A 24,863-nucleotide genomic window follows, 5' to 3' on the forward strand; every position below is an offset into this window, starting at 1 on the left:
TATCCTGTGTCTAGTGTGTGACTTGTGTGTGTCACGTGTATGTATCCTGTGTCTAGCGTGTGACTGGTGTGTGTCACGCGTATGTATCCTGAGTCTAGTGTGTGACTGGTGTGTGTTGCATGTATGTATCCTGTGTCTATCGTGTGACTGATGTGTGTCATGCGTATGTATCCTGTGTCTAGCGTGTGACTGGTGTATGTCACGTGTATGTATCCTGTGTCTAGTGTGTGACTGGTGTGTGTTGCATGTATGTACACAAGTAGCCCATGTGTTCCTGTTTCCATAATTGTTCTCTTGTGTCTACAAGACTGGGGAGTTCCACCACTCCTCTTGGGCTATCTGCACAAAAGCTGTTCTACCCTGTATGCACACATGGATTTTTCCTCTCTGAACCCTGTTCACACAGGTTATATACAGATGATCAGGTTTTTAAATACATCAGATAGGGATTGCATACATTAGTTAGGACTGCTCTGATAAGGGTATACCGTGAAGATTGGTAGAGCAGCTTAGTATACATTTTTTGCAAAAAACGTATCAACCAAATACCCTGTTTTTTACATCTTTTACTAGCACTTGCGGATTACTGCAACATTTTTTCAAACTGAGTGTTTTTGGTTTCACTATTCTCTTTTGTGTCTTCAGGTTTCTTGGTGGTGTGTGAACATGATCATACAGACTTGTTCACTGTGCAAGTAGCCCATGTGTTCCTGTTTCCATAATTGTTCTCTTGTGTCTACAAGACTGGGGAGTTCCACCACTCCTCTTGGGCTATCTGCACAAAAGCTGTTCTACCCTGTATGCACACATGGATTTTTCCTCTCTGAACCCTGTTCACACAGGTTATATACAGATGATCAGGTTTTTAAATACATCAGATAGGGATTGCATACATTAGTTAGGACTGCTCTGATAAGGGTATACCGTGAAGATTGGTAGAGCAGCTTAGTAAACATTTTTTGCAAAAAACGTATCAACCAAATACCCTGTTTTTTACATCTTTTACTAGCACTTGCGGATTACTGCAACATTTTTTCAAACTGAGTGTTTTTGGTTTCACTATTCTCTTTTGTGTCTTCAGGTTTCTTGGTGGTGTGTGAACATGATCATACAGACTTGTTCACTGTGCAAGTAGCCCATGTGTTCCTGTTTCCATAATTGTTCTCTTGTGTCTACAAGACTGGGGAGTTCCACCACTCCTCTTGGGCTATCTGCACAAAAGCTGTTCTACCCTGTATGCACACATGGATTTTTCCTCTCTGAACCCTGTTCACACAGGTTATATACAGATGATCAGGTTTTTAAATACATCAGATAGGGATTGCATACATTAGTTAGGACTGCTCTGATAAGGGTATACCGTGAAGATTGGTAGAGCAGCTTAGTATACATTTTTTGCAAAAAACGTATCAACCAAATACCCTGTTTTTTACATCTTTTACTAGCACTTGCGGATTACTGCAACATTTTTTCAAACTGAGTGTTTTTGGTTTCACTATTCTCTTTTGTGTCTTCAGGTTTCTTGGTGGTGTGTGAACATGATCATACAGACTTGTTCACTGTGCAAGTAGCCCATGTGTTCCTGTTTCCATAATTGTTCTCTTGTGTCTACAAGACTGGGGAGTTCCACCACTCCTCTTGGGCTATCTGCACAAAAGCTGTTCTACCCTGTATGCACACATGGATTTTTCCTCTCTGAACCCTGTTCACACAGGTTATATACAGATGATCAGGTTTTTAAATACATCAGATAGGGATTGCATACATTAGTTAGGACTGCTCTGATAAGGGTATACCGTGAAGATTGGTAGAGCAGCTTAGTATACATTTTTTGCAAAAAACGTATCAACCAAATACCCTGTTTTTTACATCTTTTACTAGCACTTGCGGATTACTGCAACATTTTTTCAAACTGAGTGTTTTTGGTTTCACTATTCTCTTTTGTGTCTTCAGGTTTCTTGGTGGTGTGTGAACATGATCATACAGACTTGTTCACTGTGCAAGTAGCCCATGTGTTCCTGTTTCCATAATTGTTCTCTTGTGTCTACAAGACTGGGGAGTTCCACCACTCCTCTTGGACTATCTGCACAAAAGCTGTTCTACCCTGTATGCACACATGGATTTTTCCTCTCTGAACCCTGTTCACACAGGTTATATACAGATGATCAGGTTTTTAAATACATCAGATAGGGATTGCATACATTAGTTAGGACTGCTCTGATAAGGGTATACCGTGAAGATTGGTAGAGCAGCTTAGTATACATTTTTTGCAAAAAACGTATCAACCAAATACCCTGTTTTTTACATCTTTTACTAGCACTTGCGGATTACTGCAACATTTTTTCAAACTGAGTGTTTTTGGTTTCACTATTCTCTTTTGTGTCTTCAGGTTTCTTGGTGGTGTGTGAACATGATCATACAGACTTGTTCACTGTGCAAGTAGCCCATGTGTTCCTGTTTCCATAATTGTTCTCTTGTGTCTACAAGACTGGGGAGTTCCACCACTCCTCTTGGGCTATCTGCACAAAAGCTGTTCTACCCTGTATGCACACATGGATTTTTCCTCTCTGAACCCTGTTCACACAGGTTATATACAGATGATCAGGTTTTTAAATACATCAGATAGGGATTGCATACATTAGTTAGGACTGCTCTGATAAGGGTATGCCGTGAAGATTGGTAGAGCAGCTTAGTATACATTTTTTGCAAAAAACGTATCAACCAAATACCCTGTTTTTTACATCTTTTACTAGCACTTGCGGATTACTGCAACATTTTTTCAAACTGAGTGTTTTTGGTTTCACTATTCTCTTTTGAGTCTTCAGGTTTCTTGGTGGTGTGTGAACATGATCATACAGACTTGTTCACTGTGCAAGTAGCCCATGTGTTCCTGTTTCCATAATTGTTCTCTTGTGTCTACAAGACTGGGGAGTTCCACCACTCCTCTTGGGCTATCTGCACAAAAGCTGTTCTACCCTGTATGCACACATGGATTTTTCCTCTCTGAACCCTGTTCACACAGGTTATATACAGATGATCAGGTTTTTAAATACATCAGATAGGGATTGCATACATTAGTTAGGACTGCTCTGATAAGGGTATACCGTGAAGATTGGTAGAGCAGCTTAGTATACATTTTTTGCAAAAAACGTATCAACAAATACCCTGTTTTTTACATCTTTTACTAGCACTTGCGGATTACTGCAACATTTTTTCAAACTGAGTGTTTTTGGTTTCACTATTCTCTTTTGTGTCTTCAGGTTTCTTGGTGGTGTGTGAACATGATCATACAGACTTGTTCACTGTGCAAGTAGCCCATGTGTTCCTGTTTCCATGTATGTATCCTGTGTATCGTGTGACTGGTGTGTGTCACGCGTATGTATCCTGTGTCTAGCGTGTGACTGGTGTGTGTCACGTGTATGTATCCTGTGTCTAGTGTGTGACTGGTGTGTGTCAGGTGTATGTATCCTGTGTCTAGCGTGTGACTGGTGTGTGTCAGGTGTATGTATCCTGTGTCTAGTGTGTGACTGGTGTGTGTCACGTATATGTATCCTGTGTCTAGCGTGTGACTGGTGTGTGTCACGTGTATGTATCCTGTGTCTAGTGTGTGACTGGTGTGTGTCACGTGTATGTATCCTGTGTCTAGCGTGTGACTGGTGTGTGTCACGTGTATGTATCCTGTGTCTAGTGTGTGACTGGTGTGTGTCACGTGTATGTATCCTGTGTCTAGTGTGTGACTGGTGTGTGTCACGTGTATGTATCCTGTGTCTAGCGTGTGACTGGTGTGTGTCACGTGTATGTATCCTGTGTCTAGCGTGTGACTGGTGTGTGTCACGTGTATGTATCCTGTGTCTAGCGTGTGACTGGTGTGTGTCACGTGTATGTATCCTGTGTCTAGTGTGTGACTGGTGTGTGTCACGTGTATGTATCCTGTGTCTAGCGTGTGACTGGTGTGTGTCACGTGTATGTATCCTGTGTCTAGTGTGTGACTGGTGTGTGTCACGTGTATGTATCCTGTGTCTAGTGTGTGACTGGTGTGTGTCACGTGTATGTATCCTGTGTCTAGCGTGTGACTGGTGCGTATGTGTCATGTCTAGTGTGTGCATGTGGCACATGTCTAAATAATAAAATCTTTCTGTTCTTATGCCGATAAGGGTGCTTGACTAGATGGAAGCTAAGGGAAGACTCTGCAGCTAGTACCCCTTAAGCATGGTGGGCCCTTAAAATGATTTTCTCTGGTGGGCCCAAGCTACACCAATCCGACGCTGATAGTGGAGATGGTATTTCTTGAAATCCCATCCACTATGTTGTAACATCTGGATGCTGCGGGTTGGATGCTGCGGATGTACGCAGCGCCCCAAACCGCAGAGTGTACTGACCGTGGGAACAAACCCTCACAGTTGAAGTAAGTACAGACTAATTGATTTGGACTGGACAATCACTTAAAGGGAAGGTGCCGCAATTTTGTTTTTGTATTAAAAATGATTGTTTATATAAACAATTATTTTTAATACAAAATCATTTTTATTAACTTTAATATATTTTTTATTATTAATTATTTTTGCAGCCACTGGGCGCCGCCATTTTGCTTTGCAGCAGTGTAAGAGTCCCAGCAGGACACTTACACTCTGCTGCCCTGGACATAGGAGGCTGCGGTCGGCGTCCGACCCATTAGCTACAATTATACACTGCTCTCTGCTCTGATGTGGCCACGCCCCCTGGGCTGTCTCCACATCACAGCAGAGGCAGGAGATCGGCGCCATCTTGCCTCAGCCCACAGTGGAGTGTACATGTGAGCTCCACTGTGACTGAGAGCTGCTCCCCTCACACTGTCAGCGGCCGTTCCCTGTCCTCTGCTGCCTGGTGTGTGGCTGTAATCCCTAGAGAGGGTGAAGGAGTGCTGCGGTCTGATGTCCTCTTATCTGGAGCTGCAGAGAGGTAACAGAGGGGGGATGGGGGAGGCTCTGTGCTGCTCCGACCTCACTGCAGCTCCTCACAGGACATCAGACCCTGCATCTATCAATATACTGTGCTGAGCCAAGTATCTAATCCTCTCCTGTGTGATAGTGTCTGCTGGCCCGTGTATCTAATCCTCTCATGTGATACTATGCTGAGCCATGCATCTAATCCTCTCCTGTGTGATACTATGCTGAGCCATGCATCTAATCCTCTCCTGCATGATACTATGCTGAGCCATGCATCTAATCCTCTCCTGTGTGATATTATGCTGAGCCGTGTATCTAATCCTGTCCTGTGTGATACTGTCTGCTGAGCCGTGTATCTAATCCTCTCCTGTGTGATACTGTCTGCTGAGCCGTGTATCTAATTCTATACTGTGTGATACTATGCTGAGCCATGCATCTAATCCTCTCCTGTGTGATATTATGCTGAGCCGTGTATCTAATCCTGTCCTGTGTGATACTGTCTGCTGAGCCGTGTATCTAATCCTCTCCTGTGTGATACTGTCTGCTGAGCCGTGTATCTAATTCTATACTGTGTGATACTATGCTGAGCCATGCATCTAATCCTCTCCTGTGTGATATTATGCTGAGCCGTGTATCTAATCCTGTCCTGTGTGATACTGTCTGCTGAGCCGTGTATCTAATCCTCTCCTGTGTGATACTGTCTGCTGAGCCGTGTATCTAATCCTATCCTGTGATACTGACTGCTGAGCCGTGTATCTAATCCTATACTGTGTGATATTATGCTGAGCCGTGTATCTAATCCTCTCGTGTGATACTGTCTGGTGAACCGTGTATCTAATCCTCTCCTATGCACTCCTCTCCCCCCTGCATATCTTTCCCCATTGCACACACAACTCAATGCGTGCGATAACAGGAGCTGCGGGCGTCATGCTGTATTATGGCATTATGTGAGATCTATATGACAGTATTATGTGATCTGTATGGTGGTATTATGCTTGATCAGTATTGTGAGAATTATATGGTGGTATTGTGTGTGTGATCTATATGGCAGTATTATGTGAGAACACTGGCAGCATTATGTGTGATCTATATGGCGGTATTATGTGAGAACACTGGCAGCATTATGTGTGATCTATATGGCGGTATTATGTGAGAACAATGGCAGCATTATGTGTGATCTATATGGCGGTATTATGTGAGAACACTGGCAGCATTATGGGTGATCTATATGGCGGTATGTGAGAACATTGGCGGTATTATGTGTGATCTATATGGCGGTATTATGTGAGAACACTGGCAGCATTATGTGTGATCTATATGGCGGTATGTGAGAACACTGGTGGTATTGTGTGATCTATATGGCGGTATTATGTGAGAACACTATGGCAGTATTATGTGTGATCTATATAGCGGTATTATGTGAGAACACTGGCAGTATTATGTGTGATCTATATGGCGGTATGTGAGAACACTGGTGGTATTATGTGTGATCTATATGGCGGTATTATGTGAGAACACTATGGCAGTATTATCTTCAGAAAGCGGACCCATTCTATGGTGGTTCTGGCTGAGCACCTGCACGCGGGTCTGGGGTAATAGAGGGGGCAGCATGACCTCCAGTTAGGTGCAGTCAGGGCTGGTGAGGCAGCTGAAGAGAGGGGTCTCATTTTTATTGTTACTATATGGCTACATTTCCTTCCCAGCGTCACCCCGACTGCGCCTGTCACCTCACTTTCACATATTGCCAGGACAGGATGGAGAAGACAGGATCTGAGGAGGGGAATGGGGTCTGTATGCAAAGTCTGGATCAGACCAGGCCATCAATCCGCAGAAATGTTTCCTGGATTTCTGTGGAGCAGACGGTCCATCCATGCGTATAAAAGACAGTGCTCTATGTACAATCCCTGGCTGCTCCGCGCACCAAACAGGGGGCCACTATAGACCAGCACACTGCTCTCCTGAAATACTCTGTGCGGCTGTCACCCTGTTCCCTCCACCATATATCTCCCAGAATCCTTGCTGCCTGCCATCCTCGGTGACTGTCTACTTGTCAGTATAAGGTTGCTTTCACACTAGCGTCGGTACGGGCCCGTTGCAGTGCGTCGGGTCGACGTACCGACGCATGCTGTGAAAGAAATGTTCGACGTGGGCAGCGGAAGCAGTCTTACGACGCTTCCGATGCCCCATTGTAAGGTATGGGGAGTATGGGGCGGAGTTTCGGCCGTGCACGCACGGTCAAAAATGGCGGACTCGACGCACAAACAAACGTTACATGTAATGTCGGTAATGTTAGTATATGGGGAAAAAACACATCCTGCAGACAACTTTGCAGGATGTGTTTTTTTCTCCTGAACGACGCATTACAACGTACAGCCAACAACGCTAGTGTGAAAGTAGCCTAAGGCTGCCGTCCACTAGCAGTATTTGGTCAGTATTTTACCTCAGTATTTGTAGCTAAAACCAGGAGTGGGTGATAAATACAGAAGTGGTGCACATGTTTCTATTATACTTTTCCTCTATTTGTTCCACTCCTGGTTTTGGCTTACAAATACTGAGGTAAAATACTGACCAAATACTGATAGTGTGACGGCAGCCTTACTCTGCAGTCACCAAAAATGGCTGCTCACTGGGTTCCTGAATATCATCCTCTCTAATCCCTTAGCAAACACCCAGAAGGGGAGGAGAGGAGACATCACACAGGTCAGCAGACTCCGCTCATATTTACTGCAGTGCTGTAATGTGAGCTATTTGTACACTAGGTTTTTCTGAAATTTCAGCAGCTGCTCCCCCTAGTGTTTAAAAGTGGAAATTCCAAAACTTTTCAAATTATTTTTCATATTTTACTAAATTATAAACAAATGATAATATTTTTTAAGAACATGTAATCATTAATTCTTTACATTTTTACAATTTCTGCAAAAAATTTTTTTTTTGATGGCACCTTCCCTTTAAACCCTTCTGTCCTTCCGACATCATCTCTCAGATGACAGTTAGGTAGCCACCATACACATTAGACTGTTACCCAAACCCATCAATATTCGTGGGTCAGCTGATATTAACCCCTTCATGACATTAGACATACATGTACATCATATGTTTAGTCACGGCCTTTAATGGGGGCTCGCACGGCGAGGCTGCATGTTTACCAGCAGATGATATCTGATTAAATCATGTATCTTTAACAGCTACTGGTGGAGTGGAGCTCCGCCCGTGGTTGTTAACCTGTTAAGTCCCACTGTCAATCTCCGACAGCCGGACGGTGAGTCTTTTAAGTGCCCATCTGCGTGCCCGTGACATAATCACAGGCGCCGATGGGCTGTCATGATAGCCTGGGGTTTGCGGATGACCCCTGTACCGGTCATTACTATCCTACTGTAATAGCCAGCCCACGGCTGGCATTCATAGGAGATCATAATTTTTTGATCAGAACTTCAAGTCCACTAAGGGGACTATTAAATACAGTAAAAGGTTTTTTTAAAAAGTTTTACAAATATGAAAAAAAAAGTTAAAATCACCCCCTTTTTGCCTCATTAAAAATAAGCCTATTTAAAAAAGTAAACAAACAAAGTTGGTATCGCTGCATTCATAAAATTTCTATCAAAATGTAACAATTAATCCAATTGGTAAACGGCGTATCGAGAAAAAAAAAATCAAACCCCACCAATTATGATTTTTTTTGGCAACTGAAATATTGAAATAAAATGCAAAAAAAAAGAAAACAAAACATCGTATCTACCCTAAAATGGTATCAATAAAAACGTCAGCTCCGGGTGCAAAAAATAATCCGTCACCCAGCCACAGATCCCGAAAAATTAAAACATTACAGGTTTCGGAAAGTGGCGACAAAAGCAAACCTTCATTTGTTTTTCAATATTATATATAATAATAATCATATTGCTCGGCCAACTTTACCAAATAGTGAACATGGTTCAAAAAAGAAAAGAAAAAAACACCATTGTGGAACTGCACTTTTACAATTTCAACGCACTCGGAATTTTTTTCCCGTCTTCCAGTGCACTTTGTGATACCATTCATTTTATCATTCAAAAGTACAACTCCTTCCGCCCCCTCCTTCCCACCCCAAAAAAAAAAAGCCCTCATAGGACTACAGTGAAATATAAAAACATTGGAAGGAGGGGAGGAAAAAATGGAAAAAGAAAAGGAAAAACGTCATATCATAAAGGGGTTCATAGGGCCTAATTAGCCAACAGGCAGATAGTTTCTAACTACCTGCCTATTCTGCAGGTGCAAGTTTCAATTGTACAGCTTTCGCTGATGGCGACAAAGCAGCATCAGCTTCTCTTCCAATCTGCTCTGCTGACAGGGCGTGACTGCCGATGTCATGCTGACTGACTGCCGATGTCCTGCTGACTGACAGCCGGCTCCCCGCTGCCTAACTGCAGGAAGCCGGCTGTCAATCACCATGATGTTGCCTGTCATGTCCCGTAGACAGAGCAGATGGAAAGAGATTGAGCTGCTCTGTTGTTGCAAAGCAGCAGAATGACTGGCAATTACTGAGATGGTGCTGGGCAGAATAGCCAGGTAGTCAGCAACTACCTGCATGTTAGTTCTTAGGCCTAGAGAAAATAAAAATCAAATAGTCCGGATAACCCCTTTAACCCAATGTATTTGGGGACCTTTAGCTCCTCTATGACATCTAGGAGTTTCTGTGATTAGGTTATATTAGATTTCTCCAAATAAAATAAGAATATTCACCTCTATATCTGAAATCTATATAGACAATGGCACAGGTGAGCGGGGCAATACATTTCTATACTTTTATATAAAGTGTACAGTTTTAGGCTATAAAGGAAATGTACATGATGTGCCCCGAGGAGCATAATGAGGACACGCGGATATGATGACTAACACCTGCTCCGCCTGTCGAATCAGCTGCTTCCGTCTTGCTTTCTAAGATATTTGGGTATTTATATTTGTATTGATGGATAATACTCAGGAGCAGATCTGAACTAATAATATCCAAAGGCCGTCCTGCTCTGCCACTGTCTTTTAAAGATTTTATTTATAGAATAGTAGCAATGTCTCCTTTCCCCCAGCAGTAATAAGATGCCATACTAACATATCTGGCATTGCACTGAAGAGCAAGCAGAGGCGGGTTGAAGGGTCTGACTACTATAGAAAGCCTATATTTAAACACTCCACACCGAAATCATTGGAGACTCCCTTGTTGGAAACCTCATCAATTATCATGCGCAAAGAGCGACAACAAAGTGTCTCATTCTGCAGCACACTGCATATCTGTCCACTGTATGATCAGTCCATTCATTTCAATAGGCACCATGTAATGCTTCATTTCCACTTGGGTGGAGCAGTAGGAAAATTAAACACTTGCTCCAGGGTTCTAGTGAATTTTACAATTGATCCCTTAAGGTCCCATTATTGGGAGAAATATAGAACATCCCCAACACTTATTAGTTGGTCAACTGGTTCAGCCAAAATTGGTGGCTTTGGCTGACATTTATCTAATGTGTATGACAACATTACCCATAATTACAAAAATACATAAAATCACAGAATGTTGCAGTTGGAAGAAACCTCAAGGGTCATCGAGTCCAACCCCTGATCAATGCAGGATTCACTAAACCATCTCAGACAGATGACTGTCCAGCCTCTGTCTGAAGACCTCCATTGAAGGAGAACTCAACACCTCTCGTGGCAGCCTGTTCCACTCATGCACACCATTGATTACCAACTACTTTGACGGTTATTCAAAGTGCAAAAGTCCCAAGTAATGGTGACCTTCCGCAAACTTCACCAATGATACCAGAGCAAATGGAAAGAGGCTTAACACATCCGACATTCATGGTCCAAGTGAAGGCTGTGATGTATGGTGTAGATGTGTTTCTCCTCAAATCTCCTTCATATATGAAGCTGTTTAGTTCTTGTCTGAATTCCTTCATCACGGTCCGTACATGCCAGATGTATGAAGTCGAACTTAAGCAGATAATCTCTTCTATTTAGTAATCTATGCATTTATTAGACACAGTCATGAAGGTAGAAATCGAAGCCTGTGGCCAGTGTACTGGGTACCTGCCAAGTCCTCATGATGAAATACACCATCAGCTGCTCAATAGACATCCTCTGGGAGACTGAGAACCATTCAAGACCAGCGAGACAGTAATAAGGCAGCTGACGAAAGCAGAATTGATGAAATTGTAAAGTGTCCAACCTTTTAAATATATCTTACAATATGACCATTATTTCTGATGCCCGTGATATGCCCATTCTCCTACACCACTCAAATCCTCCATAACATGTTCCGACTAAACAGTCTGTGTGGTGAACCTCAAAGGCCGCATTGAAAATAAATCAATAAACCTTTACGATTAGAGATTCTTAGCGCTTGCTTCGCATTCCCATGAGTGCATTTACTTAGAAGATTGCAAAATCTATTGTCTTCCTCAAATGAAATGGCCAACACTAATCAATTAAAAACCCACAATGCATTTACAGAGAAACTCGTGTCCGACCTCTGATAGAATCTCCCTACTACTAATCCGAAAATGCGCAATGCTGAAAAACCCATAAACATCGTGTGCAACGGGAAGATTAACATAGCAAACAAAAGTCCTCAGTGGTTGATACCTTTTAATGGCTAACTGAAAAGATGGCAGCAAATTGCAAGCTTTCGAGACTACACAGGTCTCTTCATCAGGCAAAGACTAAAAGAAATTCTGAAGAATCACATATTTATGCACAACATAGCACAGAAAAAAAAGGAAAAACCATGGATAAGACAGGTGACATGAAGCAGAATTACCATGAGTGATAAACAGTTATGTCCATAAATATTGGACCAGTTCTTAGATAAGGATTGTTTTATTGTCCTCTGATTAGGGTCTCTGTTGTGATGACCCCTCATAGTCTGAGGGGCAAGTTCCTTAGTTGATGTAAAAAGACATAAATCCGTGTGACACATTCATTCCTCCACTAAGACTGTGAAAGGTCGTCATCAGTTTATATTCCCAGACTCTCCTGTCTCTCTAAGATTTGAAGCTACCTTTTAACACAAGTAATTACATGTTCATAATGTTATGATTTGGGAGACAAAAATGTATTGCCACAGGTAGATCCATTCTTTTTTCTCTTATTGTGTGGCAGTGAGAATTCATTCTTGTTCTAAGCTTTTGCCCTGTCTCCCCCACATACAGACCCCCAGTTGGACATTTAGTACAAATAATTAGGTACACCACATTAGAAGTGACGCAGCTAAAAGTACCTGGGATCTTGTAGTCCTGATGTGAATTGGGGATCTTTATCTTGTCCGTGGTCATTATAAATGGACAGGTTTATAACACGGTACCAAGATATATATCTTTCCCATAGCAAACAAGAAATTCTTACCAGACCGTAGTTTCCACCTGACTGTCGTTCAGCTGCCGATTGTCCAGCTGTGCAAAAAGTGGAAAGAGAACCTGGATACCCCCAATCGAATGGATTGCGCTGTGTATCGAGTGTGTTACTATAGCTTTTACGTCCTAAATGGAGGGAAAAGGAAAAAAAAAGCGCTTTAGAGTGATTACATAAACTGCAAACAGGGGAGATTGACAGGTCAATGCATCCATTTTGAAACCTAGCTAGTTGGTATTCACTACAAGGACGGGGTCACATTTGTGTGTACAATGCGAGAAACTCGCACGAGTCTCTCGCATCAATACCCGACACTGCCGCCGCCACTCAAGACCGGACTGTGCGGCTGCATGTATATATCTATGCAGCTGAACGCTCCGGTCCCGAGTGCCGGATATTGATGCGAGAGACTCATGCGAGTTACTCGCATTGCACACGCAAGTGTGACCCCGGCCTAAATCAAAGAGTAAAGGTTCCCATAGACATTCGATAAGTTGTATAAAATGGCCAAAAGAATGATTATTGGCTGTTCTGGTGAAATGAACAATCGTTTGGGTTGACCTATGAACGTCTATTATAGTTCTGGTTCAGTACAATGCATTTTTTTTGGTTGGTAAGCAAAATCACTGGCTGAAAAAAATACATTAATGGCGAATGTTTAAGTCTGAGATGACTTTCGAGCCACTAACAAACAGTGTTTTTTGGCCCATTTTCATCTGATGTATTAGGGGGTCTAAATGCTCACTTATATACACAGATCCCTATTCATACCGAGCACCGACAGACCATAATACAGGTGGATTGGTTGTTTAAGGCCTAATCAAATCACACAAGAAACAAGCGCATTGCTCTTTCATCCACTGATTGGCATGTCTACACTCGCCCAAGAGTTCTTACGAAAGTTCATCCCAATGATTATCAAATGATAGAGCATTTAGCACTTGCTCAAGTACAGTAAGCATTCTAAAAAGTTGGAAGACAGGATATGGGTAAGTAACACTGGCCATATACATTAATTCGGGATCATCCATCAACTCCTCTTGAATCCACCATAAAGTTGCTCGTTCACCAAGTGTGTATTTTTTGATAGGGAGAGTGGAGTAAGTGTTTGGTAGTGACTTATCCCTTGCATGAACACAAAGGATCAGACATATTAGAGTCACAGATGGTGGTGACCTGTCTTGGCCACGTAATTGAGCATGTGGCCATTTCTGGTGCATTGGCGAGATGGGGGCAAGAAGAACACACTGGGGTAAGTGTTCAAATTATTTTTAAAAAATACATTTACAGTAAATCCCTTAAAATAAAAAAGGAAAATACAGAAATGTATTTAGATAGTTCTTTGTTTAGAAATTAAGCTCCCATCACCCTAATGGTGCAATACAGAAGTAACAGCTCATAATAACTTGTATCTCATGCCAATGTGCAATATAGTGTAATAAATGAATATTATTTGTGTGTAGGCTTTGGGGCATCTGACCAGAGGTTCTTGAGAACAGTTAATGCTTTCTGATAACTTTGAAAAGTCAGCCTCACTCTCTGTTCCTTCAAATGTCATTACTCTTTAGGCAGAATGGCAAGATGTAATATGAATCTGAAGCGGAAGCTATTTTGAGAATGTGATGTTATGGGTCGGTAAGCAACAGATGTGCCTGTTCTCTGCCTCGGCATTCTTTAAAAGCCATATTTAAAAAAAACGAGTGCATGGTCACTCAGCAGCACATAATACCTAAACCTCTGTCCTCCTAGGAGATCCTCGTCACCCACAATTTACCTTCCCCCCTCACTGATTACAGAAAAATTGCATTAAATCCTGCTGCTATAGTGTGGTTTTATTTCTACCCTTGAGCACATACGCGAACTGAATATTATAACCAAGTCAAGACGAATATGTTAGGATCACTTTGTGATTGCGCTCATCAATGGGTACAGCAGTTTTTCTTTCTTTTATAAAATATTTATATTTTGTAAAAGTGGCAACAACAAAAATGAGAGAGTGAACTGAAACTTACAAATGGTGATCCTGCAAAAACAATAGTTGCATGGATGCCAGGAATGTGAGGAAAAAGACAAGCAAAAAACAAGCTAAATTCTGCAAATTCAGTACAACTGGTGCAATTTTGTTTTGCATATTTTTATTAAATGACCCTTAACTATGCAAGTACACAACCGGGCCGATGTCAGAAGATCCATCTCCAACTTCTTCTAATCGGGATACTTACCGTATATCATCTAATCAAGGAACACAGATGTAGGACAGTGCCCAATTTCTATGGGCAATGAAGAGGTAGAATACTTAATAACTAGATGCCATTTTCTTCTTTACCTGTAGCATCAGTGCATGGGGAGAGTGCACAAATATGGAGGGGTTTTCCTTTGGTGAGGATTCAAGGCAAAGCTGGGCGTCAGTGGCCTTTGCATTGTACGTGAATGCTATACTGCTTGCGAGTTTTCCATCATACAGGACTTGCTTGTGGTGCTCGGCCAAATGTATATCACTCTCAGATTTAAACTTGAATGTACTCTGTATAAAAAAAATAAAAAAAAAGTTAGAAAAATAATCCCAGAAGATAAACTGTACGTGAATACCAATTATACAACACAAAAACATTCTACATTTATTACCAAGGAGAAAAAAAATAAAATACAAGAGGAAAAATATAGAAAGTCTCAAAACCATACATTATCACATTAGGAAAAGAATCATGAAGATTTAATGCAAAATATCCACTTAGCCAAAACTATGCAAATGTATTCCTTAAAGCGGTAGTCCAGGACCTAAGGTCATTAATATCAGGTTGGTGGGAGTTGGACAGGTCCACCGATCAGCTGTTTGCAGCTTTTGCAGTGGCTAGAGAAGTTTGCAGAGCCAGGACACCACAGCTTTGTAATCTGTGTGGCTGCTGGTCTAAGGTACGGATGTTCAGCCATTATTGAAGTAAGTAGGAGCAAAGCTACAGTACCCAAGAACACCCAGTATGCAGAGTGCGTAGCTGTGGTGTCTCGGCTCTGCATACTGTTTACTTCTAGCCACTGCAGGACCTGCAAACAGCTGATCGGTGTAGGTGCCAGCACCCCAATGTTAGGTAATGTCAAGGAGCATAAGGATCCGCCAAGTCCGATTTCTGACTGCTGGTCCTTTAGTTCATGGCGATAAAGAGAACACAGCAGCGCTCAGCAGAGGTATAAAGAATTTGACAACTTCCTGGGTATAAATTAGCACTGCGGCACCTTCATTCTCATGATTAGTGATGAGCGAATATACGGTACTCGTTACTCAAGATTTCCCGAGCACGCTCGGTGTCTTCCGAGTATTTTTTAGTGCTCGGAGATTTACGGTAGTTTTTTTTCGCCACAGCTGAATGATTTACAGCTACTAGCCAGCTTGATTACATGTGGGGATGCCCTAGCAACCAGGCAACCCCCACATGTACTTATGCTGGCTAAAAGCTGTAAATCATTCAGCTGAGGCGATGAAAACTAAATCTCCGAGCACTAAAAAATACTCGGAGGACACCCGAGCGTGCTCGGGAAATCTCGAGTAACGAGTATATTCGTTCACCACTACTCATGATCAGTACAAGTCCCAGGGATCGAACCCTCAGGAAGGACAAGATGACAGAATATCCTAGTGAAAAGCAATCATTTTACAAGTTAGGAATATTCTTAAAAAAATACCTATAAGACTTCTATCCATTACTAATCTTATAGTTATATGGTAAATAAAGACCCGCCAGAATACAGTCTTTTATTAGAAATAAAACAAAACAGAGTTTTACTTTTTTATTTAAAAATAACAAACACAGATATACTCATCGAGGTTACTGCTAGTCACTGAGGCTGCGTTCCCAGCCGGGCTAAACTGCGGTGACCTTGGTGAGATGCCCGTTAGCACCGTGAGAAGGTCTCACAGTGCAGAGGCGAGTTCACCATAGTTCAAATTCACCACAGTGAAATTTTCCTTGTGATCTCCGGTTAATTCGCCTCTGCACCGTGAAACTGTTTCTCAGGTCCACCGCAGTTCATTTGCTGGCTGGGAACACAGCCTCAGTGACCAGCAGTAACGTCGATGACGTCATCGCTAGTAGGGCTCGTAGTAGCTCATTCCCCAGAGGTTCTCAGCCTGGACAGTCAAATCTTGGCACCATCCAGGTTGAAAACGATTTATCCCCCAGACATGGATTACGGCGTGGGACAGAACGACAGACAGGTGAGGAATATTGTTGTTTTTTTTATTATTGGTTTATTACAGGAGGCGAGGGATTTAATGGAATGGGCGTTAAGGGAGTATAACTGTGTTTGTTATTTTTAAATAAAGTAAAAGTGTATTTTGTTTTATTGCAAATAAAGACTTTATTCTGGCTGTGTCTTTATTTACCATATATCTACAGGATTAGTAATGGATAGGTGTCTTATAGATGCCTCTCCATTACTAAGCCGTGGGCTTGATGTCACTGGACAATACAAAAGGTGACATCAACCCCACAAATATGAACCCCACTTGCCACCGCTACAGACTGGTTGTCAAAAATGGGATGACCCCAAGCATTTTTTAAATTATTTATTTAAAAAAAATGTAAAAAAACAGCGTGAGGACCCCTGTATTCTTGATAACCAGCCTTGCTGAAGCAGACAGGTGAGGGTTGCAGCCCCAAGCTGTGAGTTTTGCCTGGCTGGTTATAATAAATACAGGGGAATTTTATTATTATTTATTTACAGTGCAGGAGCTGGCTGATGAATCCTCCCATAAGCCGCTCCTGCTCTCACCGTTATTAGCGGCAGCAGTTGATGGCTGATGGGAGCAGCAGTCCCATCAGCTGACACCAGTGACCGTAAGCAAACTTTATACTTGCGATCACAGATGCGTGCTCACGGGACCGGCAGCTCTCTGATCGGCGGTGATGATTTTACAGCTGATCAGAAGTGGTGATTCCTGTGCTGTCATGCCTCCAGAATCGGCCTCCAGAAAGGATTTTCAATAAAAGGGTTAGGTGAACTAACTGAACTGAAATTGGTCTTCTTACAAATATATTTGCTGCTTCTCTCACAGCTCTGATGTCTTGCTGCTCTGTCTGCCTGTGAGATGGAAGGTGAAGCTCAGAGCAACCTGGAGATATGTCAGGTATAATCACACACAGCTCTGCAGTGAGATCAGGAGAGCGGCCATTACACATCACACTCGTAATGCCACCTTAGTTTAAAATAATCTCTGGAGGCAGATTCTCAGGGAGATCTAAGCCCCGCCCAGTGCCCTAAACAGCTTATTTACATATAAGTGTGTATTTCTCTGGAATAAGACATCGGATTATAGCTATCAAGGTGCCATGTTATTCACCTGCGTGCCATTACAAACTGCTTAGAATGGGTGATCCTACTGACAGATTCCCTTTAACAAGCAGTTCAAAAACTACACAATGTATCATCAGAATGGAGCACCCTGCTAAGCTTGTGCTTTGCTATGAGGCTATACACTCAGTACAATTGAGGTTTGGGACTTCAAGAATGCAGATATTTTTGCAGTTAAAAGTCTGGAAAACTTGAAAGAACCCCAACAAACCCAATAACAATTTTAATTTTTTTTTTTGACTGACAGATATGACAAAGTGTTGCGACACGATACTTCTGTAAACACAGTCTACGCCAGTTGGTGCTGCAGGATGGAATAATAATGTACAAAGGAGTGTCATACTTAGAAGCATGGAAAGGAACCATGGAAAGGAGCCGTAACGGCCTTCAGGAGCTGGATAAAAGGAGAGTGTACAAGGCGAGTACACATGGCACAGGAACAAGGTTTTTTTTTTTTTTTTTTTTGGTGCTTAAATCCAGAGGCAGAAAACAGGGATCAAAGATATAAACAAGCTGCACATTTGTAACCGTCATTCCATGAGTGCTCGGCCCGACACGGTTTATACAGTCAGATGAACAGAAGCATTTTCTGGAGACTGTTTACACACGCATAACCAGCAGCATTAACAAATACCATTGGCCTTAATGGAAAGGCCTTGGAGGAAAGTGCATCATATGGATCATTAGCTCGGCACGCTCGGGACATTCCACCAAGCCGTCAGCCTAGAATGACGTCTATTAGGCACCGCGACATGCTACTACTTTAACTGTAAATACATTCACTTATTCCATTTTAACTCTTTCTTTGTGTCAAGCGGTAACACTTAATTGCCTTCATAAAATATCGTCAGATATTACCGATACGGATGCCGTGAAACTGTTTGCTGTCAAATTGTCCGAGCATGAACGGATAAGAGACTTCCATAAAGCAAGCTGTCATTTCCATTTGACATGGTTCTTTAAAATGTTGCAGACAGATGACAGCTACGTGAAGACGACGAGCAAGACAATGAAAGTGTTGAAAACAGGAGTTCATTGACTCGCATTGTGTTTGTCAGGAGCGAAGAGTGGAAGCTGCTCATTTCAGCTGTACATTATCTCACTGGAAATATAGGAATAGCATGACGATGACGAAGAAAATGACAGAAATCGCTTTTCTATCTCTCAAGTGGCTTCCTGGAATGCACTAATCGAATAGCAACAAGCAATTCATTAGATGGATTCGAAAAAAAAAATGGATTGTGATTCTTACAATAAGTGGCAACATTTCCAGCCATAATTATTGGAATGCATTACTGGCAATCTGCCCCAGGCAACACATACAAATATAATTTACTGTCAAAGGATCACCAACTACCTCCATATATCATAAAGCCACAAATCCCAATCCAATGCTGCTTGGGTGTCCAGCCGGTCTCTTCTTCCTGGTCCTATCGTGAGACATCGGAAATAAAGGGAAACATCCCTAAATGCCTACAGTGGGGACAAGCCTCCGCCAGTGGCTCAACTAAGCATCATTCCCCATCATTTCTTGGGTGTCAAGATAGAACCAGAAGGTAGAAACTGGTGAGGTACTGGGAAACCGGGAAACCATAGGAACTAAAAAGAAAGGAGATCAGTGAGTATTGCTTTTATATTTTTAAACCCATAAAAGAGGTTTGCCGAAAAATGTTCACCATTGGACAATGCTTTAAATCATCAAAGTGATCCCTATATACATCTATACTAGCGACTATCTAAAAAAAATTAACAGTAGCCCAAAATGGGGCCATAGACTCAAAGGGTTATGCCCATCATGAAAAGTTATCACCCACTCAAAGTATATGTGGCAACTACTAGATCAGTGTGGATGCAACCACTGTGAACCTCATCATTCCCAAGAAGGTGGCTCTGAAAATCTCCATTCATTCTCTGTAGAACTGTTGGTCCTGCTCTGCCCCCCATGTTTTGAGGCCAGCTGGCACATATATACGAGATGGGCTATTAGAGAAAGGGACATCCTGATCAGGTAGACCTTGCTGCGGTGGGATGCGATTTACATTTAAATGTACTATTACTTTTTAGTTACTTACTGCAGGGTATTTGCTCTTTTTTTGTCCTAAGATTTGTCCATTCATTCTCTGCAAAACTGTTGAAAATCTCAAAGTACTGTACCCTGTAGTTTCCGGAAGTCCCACGTGTAAGGATGAACGCACCACTGCATCCATTCATGATTGAATTTACTGGACTTATGTATTTAAAAAAAAAACAAAAAAAAAAACATTGACACTGCAACTATGCAAGCATGGCAAATGCTGTTCCAATGGGGCAATTCAGAGCCCACTTCTCGGAATCTGGGGGGAGGGTCGCAACAGTTAATCATCCGCAAGTTGGAACCAATCCTTTGGATAGCTAATAACTTCTAATGTTGGGAATAACCCTCTAATGATACTCAATACACCTTTTATATGGTCCCTAATGAGAAATCAAGAGTATGGTGAGGGTGGTTGGTGGTTTGCAAGCCAGCAAGACACCTGACCCAAGCATTAAAATACAGGGATAAAGCAGCAAACTCCATATTCTATTACTTTTAAAAGTATCCCCCTAAACACAGTCTAAACTGAAGGATGCAGTAACTGCTCCACAATGTTACGTTGGTTCTTGGAGAGCGGTTCACACCGTGTCCGCCATGGATGGCAGAGACTTGGTGGGAGACCTTATTACTTTAATGAGTCCATGCACTGACAGGTCTACCGTACTGTGCCATACTACCTTCTCTGATCAAGTGCAATAATTGATCTTTGGCATAGCGGAAGGACAGGTTAGAAAACCCTATGGCACCTTCAGCTGAACTGTAATAGGGTCATAAGCATTACACGTAATATACAAAAAATTCATGTTCTCCAAGAGTACTTTGATCTGAAATTTTCTATAAAACAGGCTGGAAGTTAAGTATATTTACCGGCACATAACAAGCGTTACTTTACACAGCATTGTCCACATTATCTGCTCGTTAAGAGCAATGACTAGGTTCTCCCACAGACAAAGTCTTTTCATTTGTCGCCTTTTATCTTTTTGTACAAAAAAACACAATGTGTCTGCAACTACTGAAATGCTGGTTAAGCACTGAAGGAGACCTCTTTCTCAAAAGAGACAATAAAGCACAAAATGATTAGTGAATAAGAAAAAAAATATATCAATTGTAATGTAAATGAAAAAGAATAAACTGTCCCCACACAAATGATAACTACATCAACTATAGTACTGGGTCATCATGAATTTAGGATCATTATCACTACAGTGCCACATGTGCTTACAGGTGGAGTCTGGTATTGCAGCTCAGTCTAATCACATCAATAGACCGGATATAGCAATAGTAGGCACAATGAATGGACAGATGTGGCAAAGCTTCTGTAAAAAGTGAATAGCTCATATACGCATTAATTACATTAAGATTTCCATTTTTGGCCGGATCAAAATCATCCATACAATCCATGTGTCCGTGAAAAGCGCTGACGCAGACGCCATCCGTGTGCTGCACGTGTTTAACATTGCAGTGAAGTTTAGTGATTAGAGAAAATCACTGATGAAAGAAACTAATGGTAAAAACTGATCCAAGACCAAACATTGATGAAAATTAGGCCATCCTTTAACATACGTGAAAAAAATGGACAGTCATAATGAGAGACCCTCAGGCTATGATCTCATGGAAAACCCGCTGCATTTTCCAGTGCAAGCAATCTCATGCACATGTTGTGAAAAATATCTGCAGCGTAAAATGACAAAAGCTGCGGGTTTAAGATCTGCAACAAGTCAATTTATGCTGCGGATGTAGGGGTCTCACTCTTTGCAGTGCTTCACCGCAGCGGTAAATATTGCCGGAGGTCCGCAGTACATCTATTCATGGGAACATAACCTAATGTTACAAAATGAGACACAGCACAGCTCGGAATGTGGCTAGAAAGCCAACTGATGGGTGATAATTAATATGGCTGCCTTTACTGCCAAAAAAGGAAAATTACAATGGGGTATTTACTAAGATCAGCATTTTGCTTGCCAGTTTAAAGCCAACCATAAACATCAGATGGCTGCCGGCCAAACGACACTTTAGTTGATCGTTCATCTGGCAGCCATCTTTCCCCCGACTCTCCCTTACACAGGACCATTAGTCTTTCTCCATGAGAAAGCCACCAGCAGATATCTCACCGTCTGAGAGAGCAATAAGTTCAGCAGCCCAAAATCAGACATGCCCAACTGACATCTCCCCAACAGTAAGTCAGCCCGGGTCTCCATATACATTAGATTGTCGGTCAAACCAGTGGATATCTGCGGATTGAGCCAACATTAGTCTATGTTAGTCCAGGACAAGGCAGAAGGAGGAATAATCCTCTTCATACATCTGCTCCTCTGTACCTCATACACCCTGATGTCAATTGTGACAATCCCTGTACATTGCTGCAGAATATGTTGGTGCTATTTAGGCAACATAAAACAAAATAATAACATTAGACACAAAGGCTGCTATGGATGCAACGCCCGGTAGTTACAAGCTTTTATTTGAGGATGTTTAAATCACTTTGTAGAAGATCTAGATACATATAGAGAAGTGATGTCAAACTCAAATACACAAAGGGCCAAAATGAAAAACTTGGAGTAAGTCGCGGCCAACCTTGAAATTTATTTAAAAAAAAGTCTACAACAGAGGACGTTTTTTCTTATCAAATAGAACGATGAACCTTTTCATATGGAAACAAAGGAGTTGTCCCACAAACAAAGTACATTTTAATTACCCTATATACTCGAGCATAAGCCAAGTTTTTCAACATATTTTTTGTGCTGAAAACGCCCCCCTCAGCTTATACTCGAGAGAGGTGCCCAAAAAATGGGAGGGAGAGTGGCAGCAGCGAAGCAGCGGGTCACAGGAGGCAGGGGCTGGCTGCTGCAGCTAACTCCTGTGCCCGCTGCTATAGAGAAATGAATATTCACTGCACTGGCAATGAATATTAATTTCTCTGCAATAGCATGCACAGTGTCAGCTGCAGCAGCCGACTCCTGCAGCTGCCGGGCGGTCACGTGTGTTGATACTTAAGAGAAATGAATACTCACCTCTCTCCACTCCCATGGGCATGGAGAGAGGTGAATATTCATTTCTCTTAAGTAGTCGCACACGTGACCGCCCGGCAGCTGACACTGTGCGCGCTACTTAATACTCACTGCCCTCCATGCACATAGTCCCGGCGTGCAGAGCAGTGAGTATTCCGACAGCTGAACTCTGCCTGTCAGCAACGCATGAAGTCCCTGCCATGCGCTGCTTACAATCATAAAGCAGCTGCTGGCACCAGAACAAGACGCTGCGAGGGAGCGCAGGAAGGTAAGTAACATGGTTTAAATTTTTTTATGTTTTTTGATGGCGGCCAATCATACCAGGATAAGGATGGGGTTATGCATACAAGGATAGGGATGGAGCCATGCATACAAGGATAGGGATGGAGCCATGCATACAAAGATAGGGATGGAGCCATGCATACAAGGATAGGGATGGAGCCATGCATACAAGGATAGGGATGGAGCCATGCATACAAGGATAGGGATGGAGGACATGCATACAAGGATAGGGATGAGGGACATGCATACAACGATAGGGATGCGGGACATGCATACAATGATAGGGATGGGGGACATGCATACAACGATAGGGATGGGGGACATGCACACAACGATAGGGATGGGGACATGCACACAACGATAGGGGTGGGGCCATGCAAACGATAGGGATGGGGCCATGCATACAAGGATAGGGACGAGGGGACAATGCATATCAGGATAGGGATGAGGGGACAATGCATAGAAGGATAGGGATGAGGAGCCACGCATACCAGGATAGGGATGAAGAGCCATGCATACCAGGATAACGATGAGGAGCCATGCATACCAGGATAGGGATGAGGAGCCATGCATACCAGGATTAGGATGAGGAGCCATGCATTCGGATGTCAAATGGAAGCTAGGTGAGGAAAAAAAATTTGCACACTCGCATGATGTACGGATTGATGAACACCTGACACTTGACAACTTTTCTGGCTAAAGGTACCGTCACACTTAGCGACGCTGCAGCGATACCGACAACGATCCGGATCGCTGCAGCGTCGCTGTTTGGTTGCTGGAGAGCTGTCACACAGACAGCTCTCTCCAGCGACCAACGATCAGGGGAAAGACTTCGGCATCGTTGAAACTGTCTTCAACGATGCCGAAGTCCCCGGGTAACCAGGGTAAACATCGGGTTACTAAGCACAGGGCCGCGCTTAGTAACCCGATGTTTACCCTGGTTACCATCGTTAAAGTAAAAAAAACAAACGCTACATACTTACCTACCGCTGTCTGTCCCCGGCGCTGGGCTTCTCTGCTCTGGCTGTGAGCACAGCGGCCGGAAAGCAGAGCGGTGACGTCACCGCTCTGCTTTCCGGCTGCCCGCCGCTCACAGCCAGAGCAGAGAAGCAGAGCGCCAGAGACAGACAGCGGTAGGTAAGTATGTAGCGTTTGTGACGGGGCAGTTAGAATTTGAGCAATTTTTTTATACGTAGATGTGAGCGAGCCCTAACAGTCACTGTCACGCTAGGACATGAGTAAAGGCCCCGTCACACATAGCCGCTCTGCTTTCCGGCCGCTGTGCTCACAGCCAGAGCAGAGAAGCCCAGCGCCGGGGACAGACAGCGGTAGGTAAGTATGTAGCGTTTGTTTTTTTTACTTTAACGATGGTAACCAGGGTAAACATCAGGTTACTAAGCGCGGCCCTGCGCTTAGTTACCCGATGTTTACCCTGGTTACCGGGGACCTCGGCATCGTTGGTCGCTGGAGAGTGGTCTGTGTGACAGCTCTCCAGCGACCAAACAGCGACGCTGCAGCGATCCGGATCATTGTCGGTATCGCTGCAGCGTCGCTAAAGTGTGACGGTACCTTAAGTCCAGTGGATGACACAGCATATAAATACGATGGGATGGAAAAGGGAGAGGAAGGCCCTAAAGGTAGGGAGTGAGGTATGGGACACCTTCTGACACCAACTTGTGCCTGTCTCTAAGCTCCCTTAACATCCTATGTGGGTCCTTCTCCCCGCCGCCATCATGTGCCTACTCCCCCGTGACAGTCACCTCTGTTGACCCTGGCTATTGAACTGGCTGGCAAAGACGCTAGCCTCACCACTACAGATGGTAACACACGGGGGAAGAGACAAACGGGACAGACAAA

The 24,863-nt window shown here is 42.9% G+C and overlaps 1 protein-coding gene across 7 annotated transcripts in view; it reads right to left on the reverse strand.

Annotated features, from left to right (window-relative positions):
- Positions 1-24,863, reverse strand: part of NBEA (neurobeachin) — an 899,093-nt gene that overhangs the window by 607,234 nt on the left and 266,996 nt on the right. For all 7 annotated transcript variants that reach the window (XM_069758980.1, XM_069758976.1, XM_069758974.1 and 4 more), the window contains exons 9-10: positions 14,623-14,820; positions 12,291-12,424 (exon numbers count right to left, since the gene is read on the reverse strand). In XM_069758980.1, coding sequence (XP_069615081.1) covers positions 12,291-12,424; positions 14,623-14,820 — 332 coding nt within the window. The remainder of the gene's footprint in view (positions 1-12,290; positions 12,425-14,622; positions 14,821-24,863) is intronic.

This window comes from Ranitomeya imitator, chromosome 3 (genome assembly GCF_032444005.1).
Source record: "Ranitomeya imitator isolate aRanImi1 chromosome 3, aRanImi1.pri, whole genome shotgun sequence".
NCBI lineage: Eukaryota > Metazoa > Chordata > Amphibia > Anura > Dendrobatidae > Ranitomeya > Ranitomeya imitator.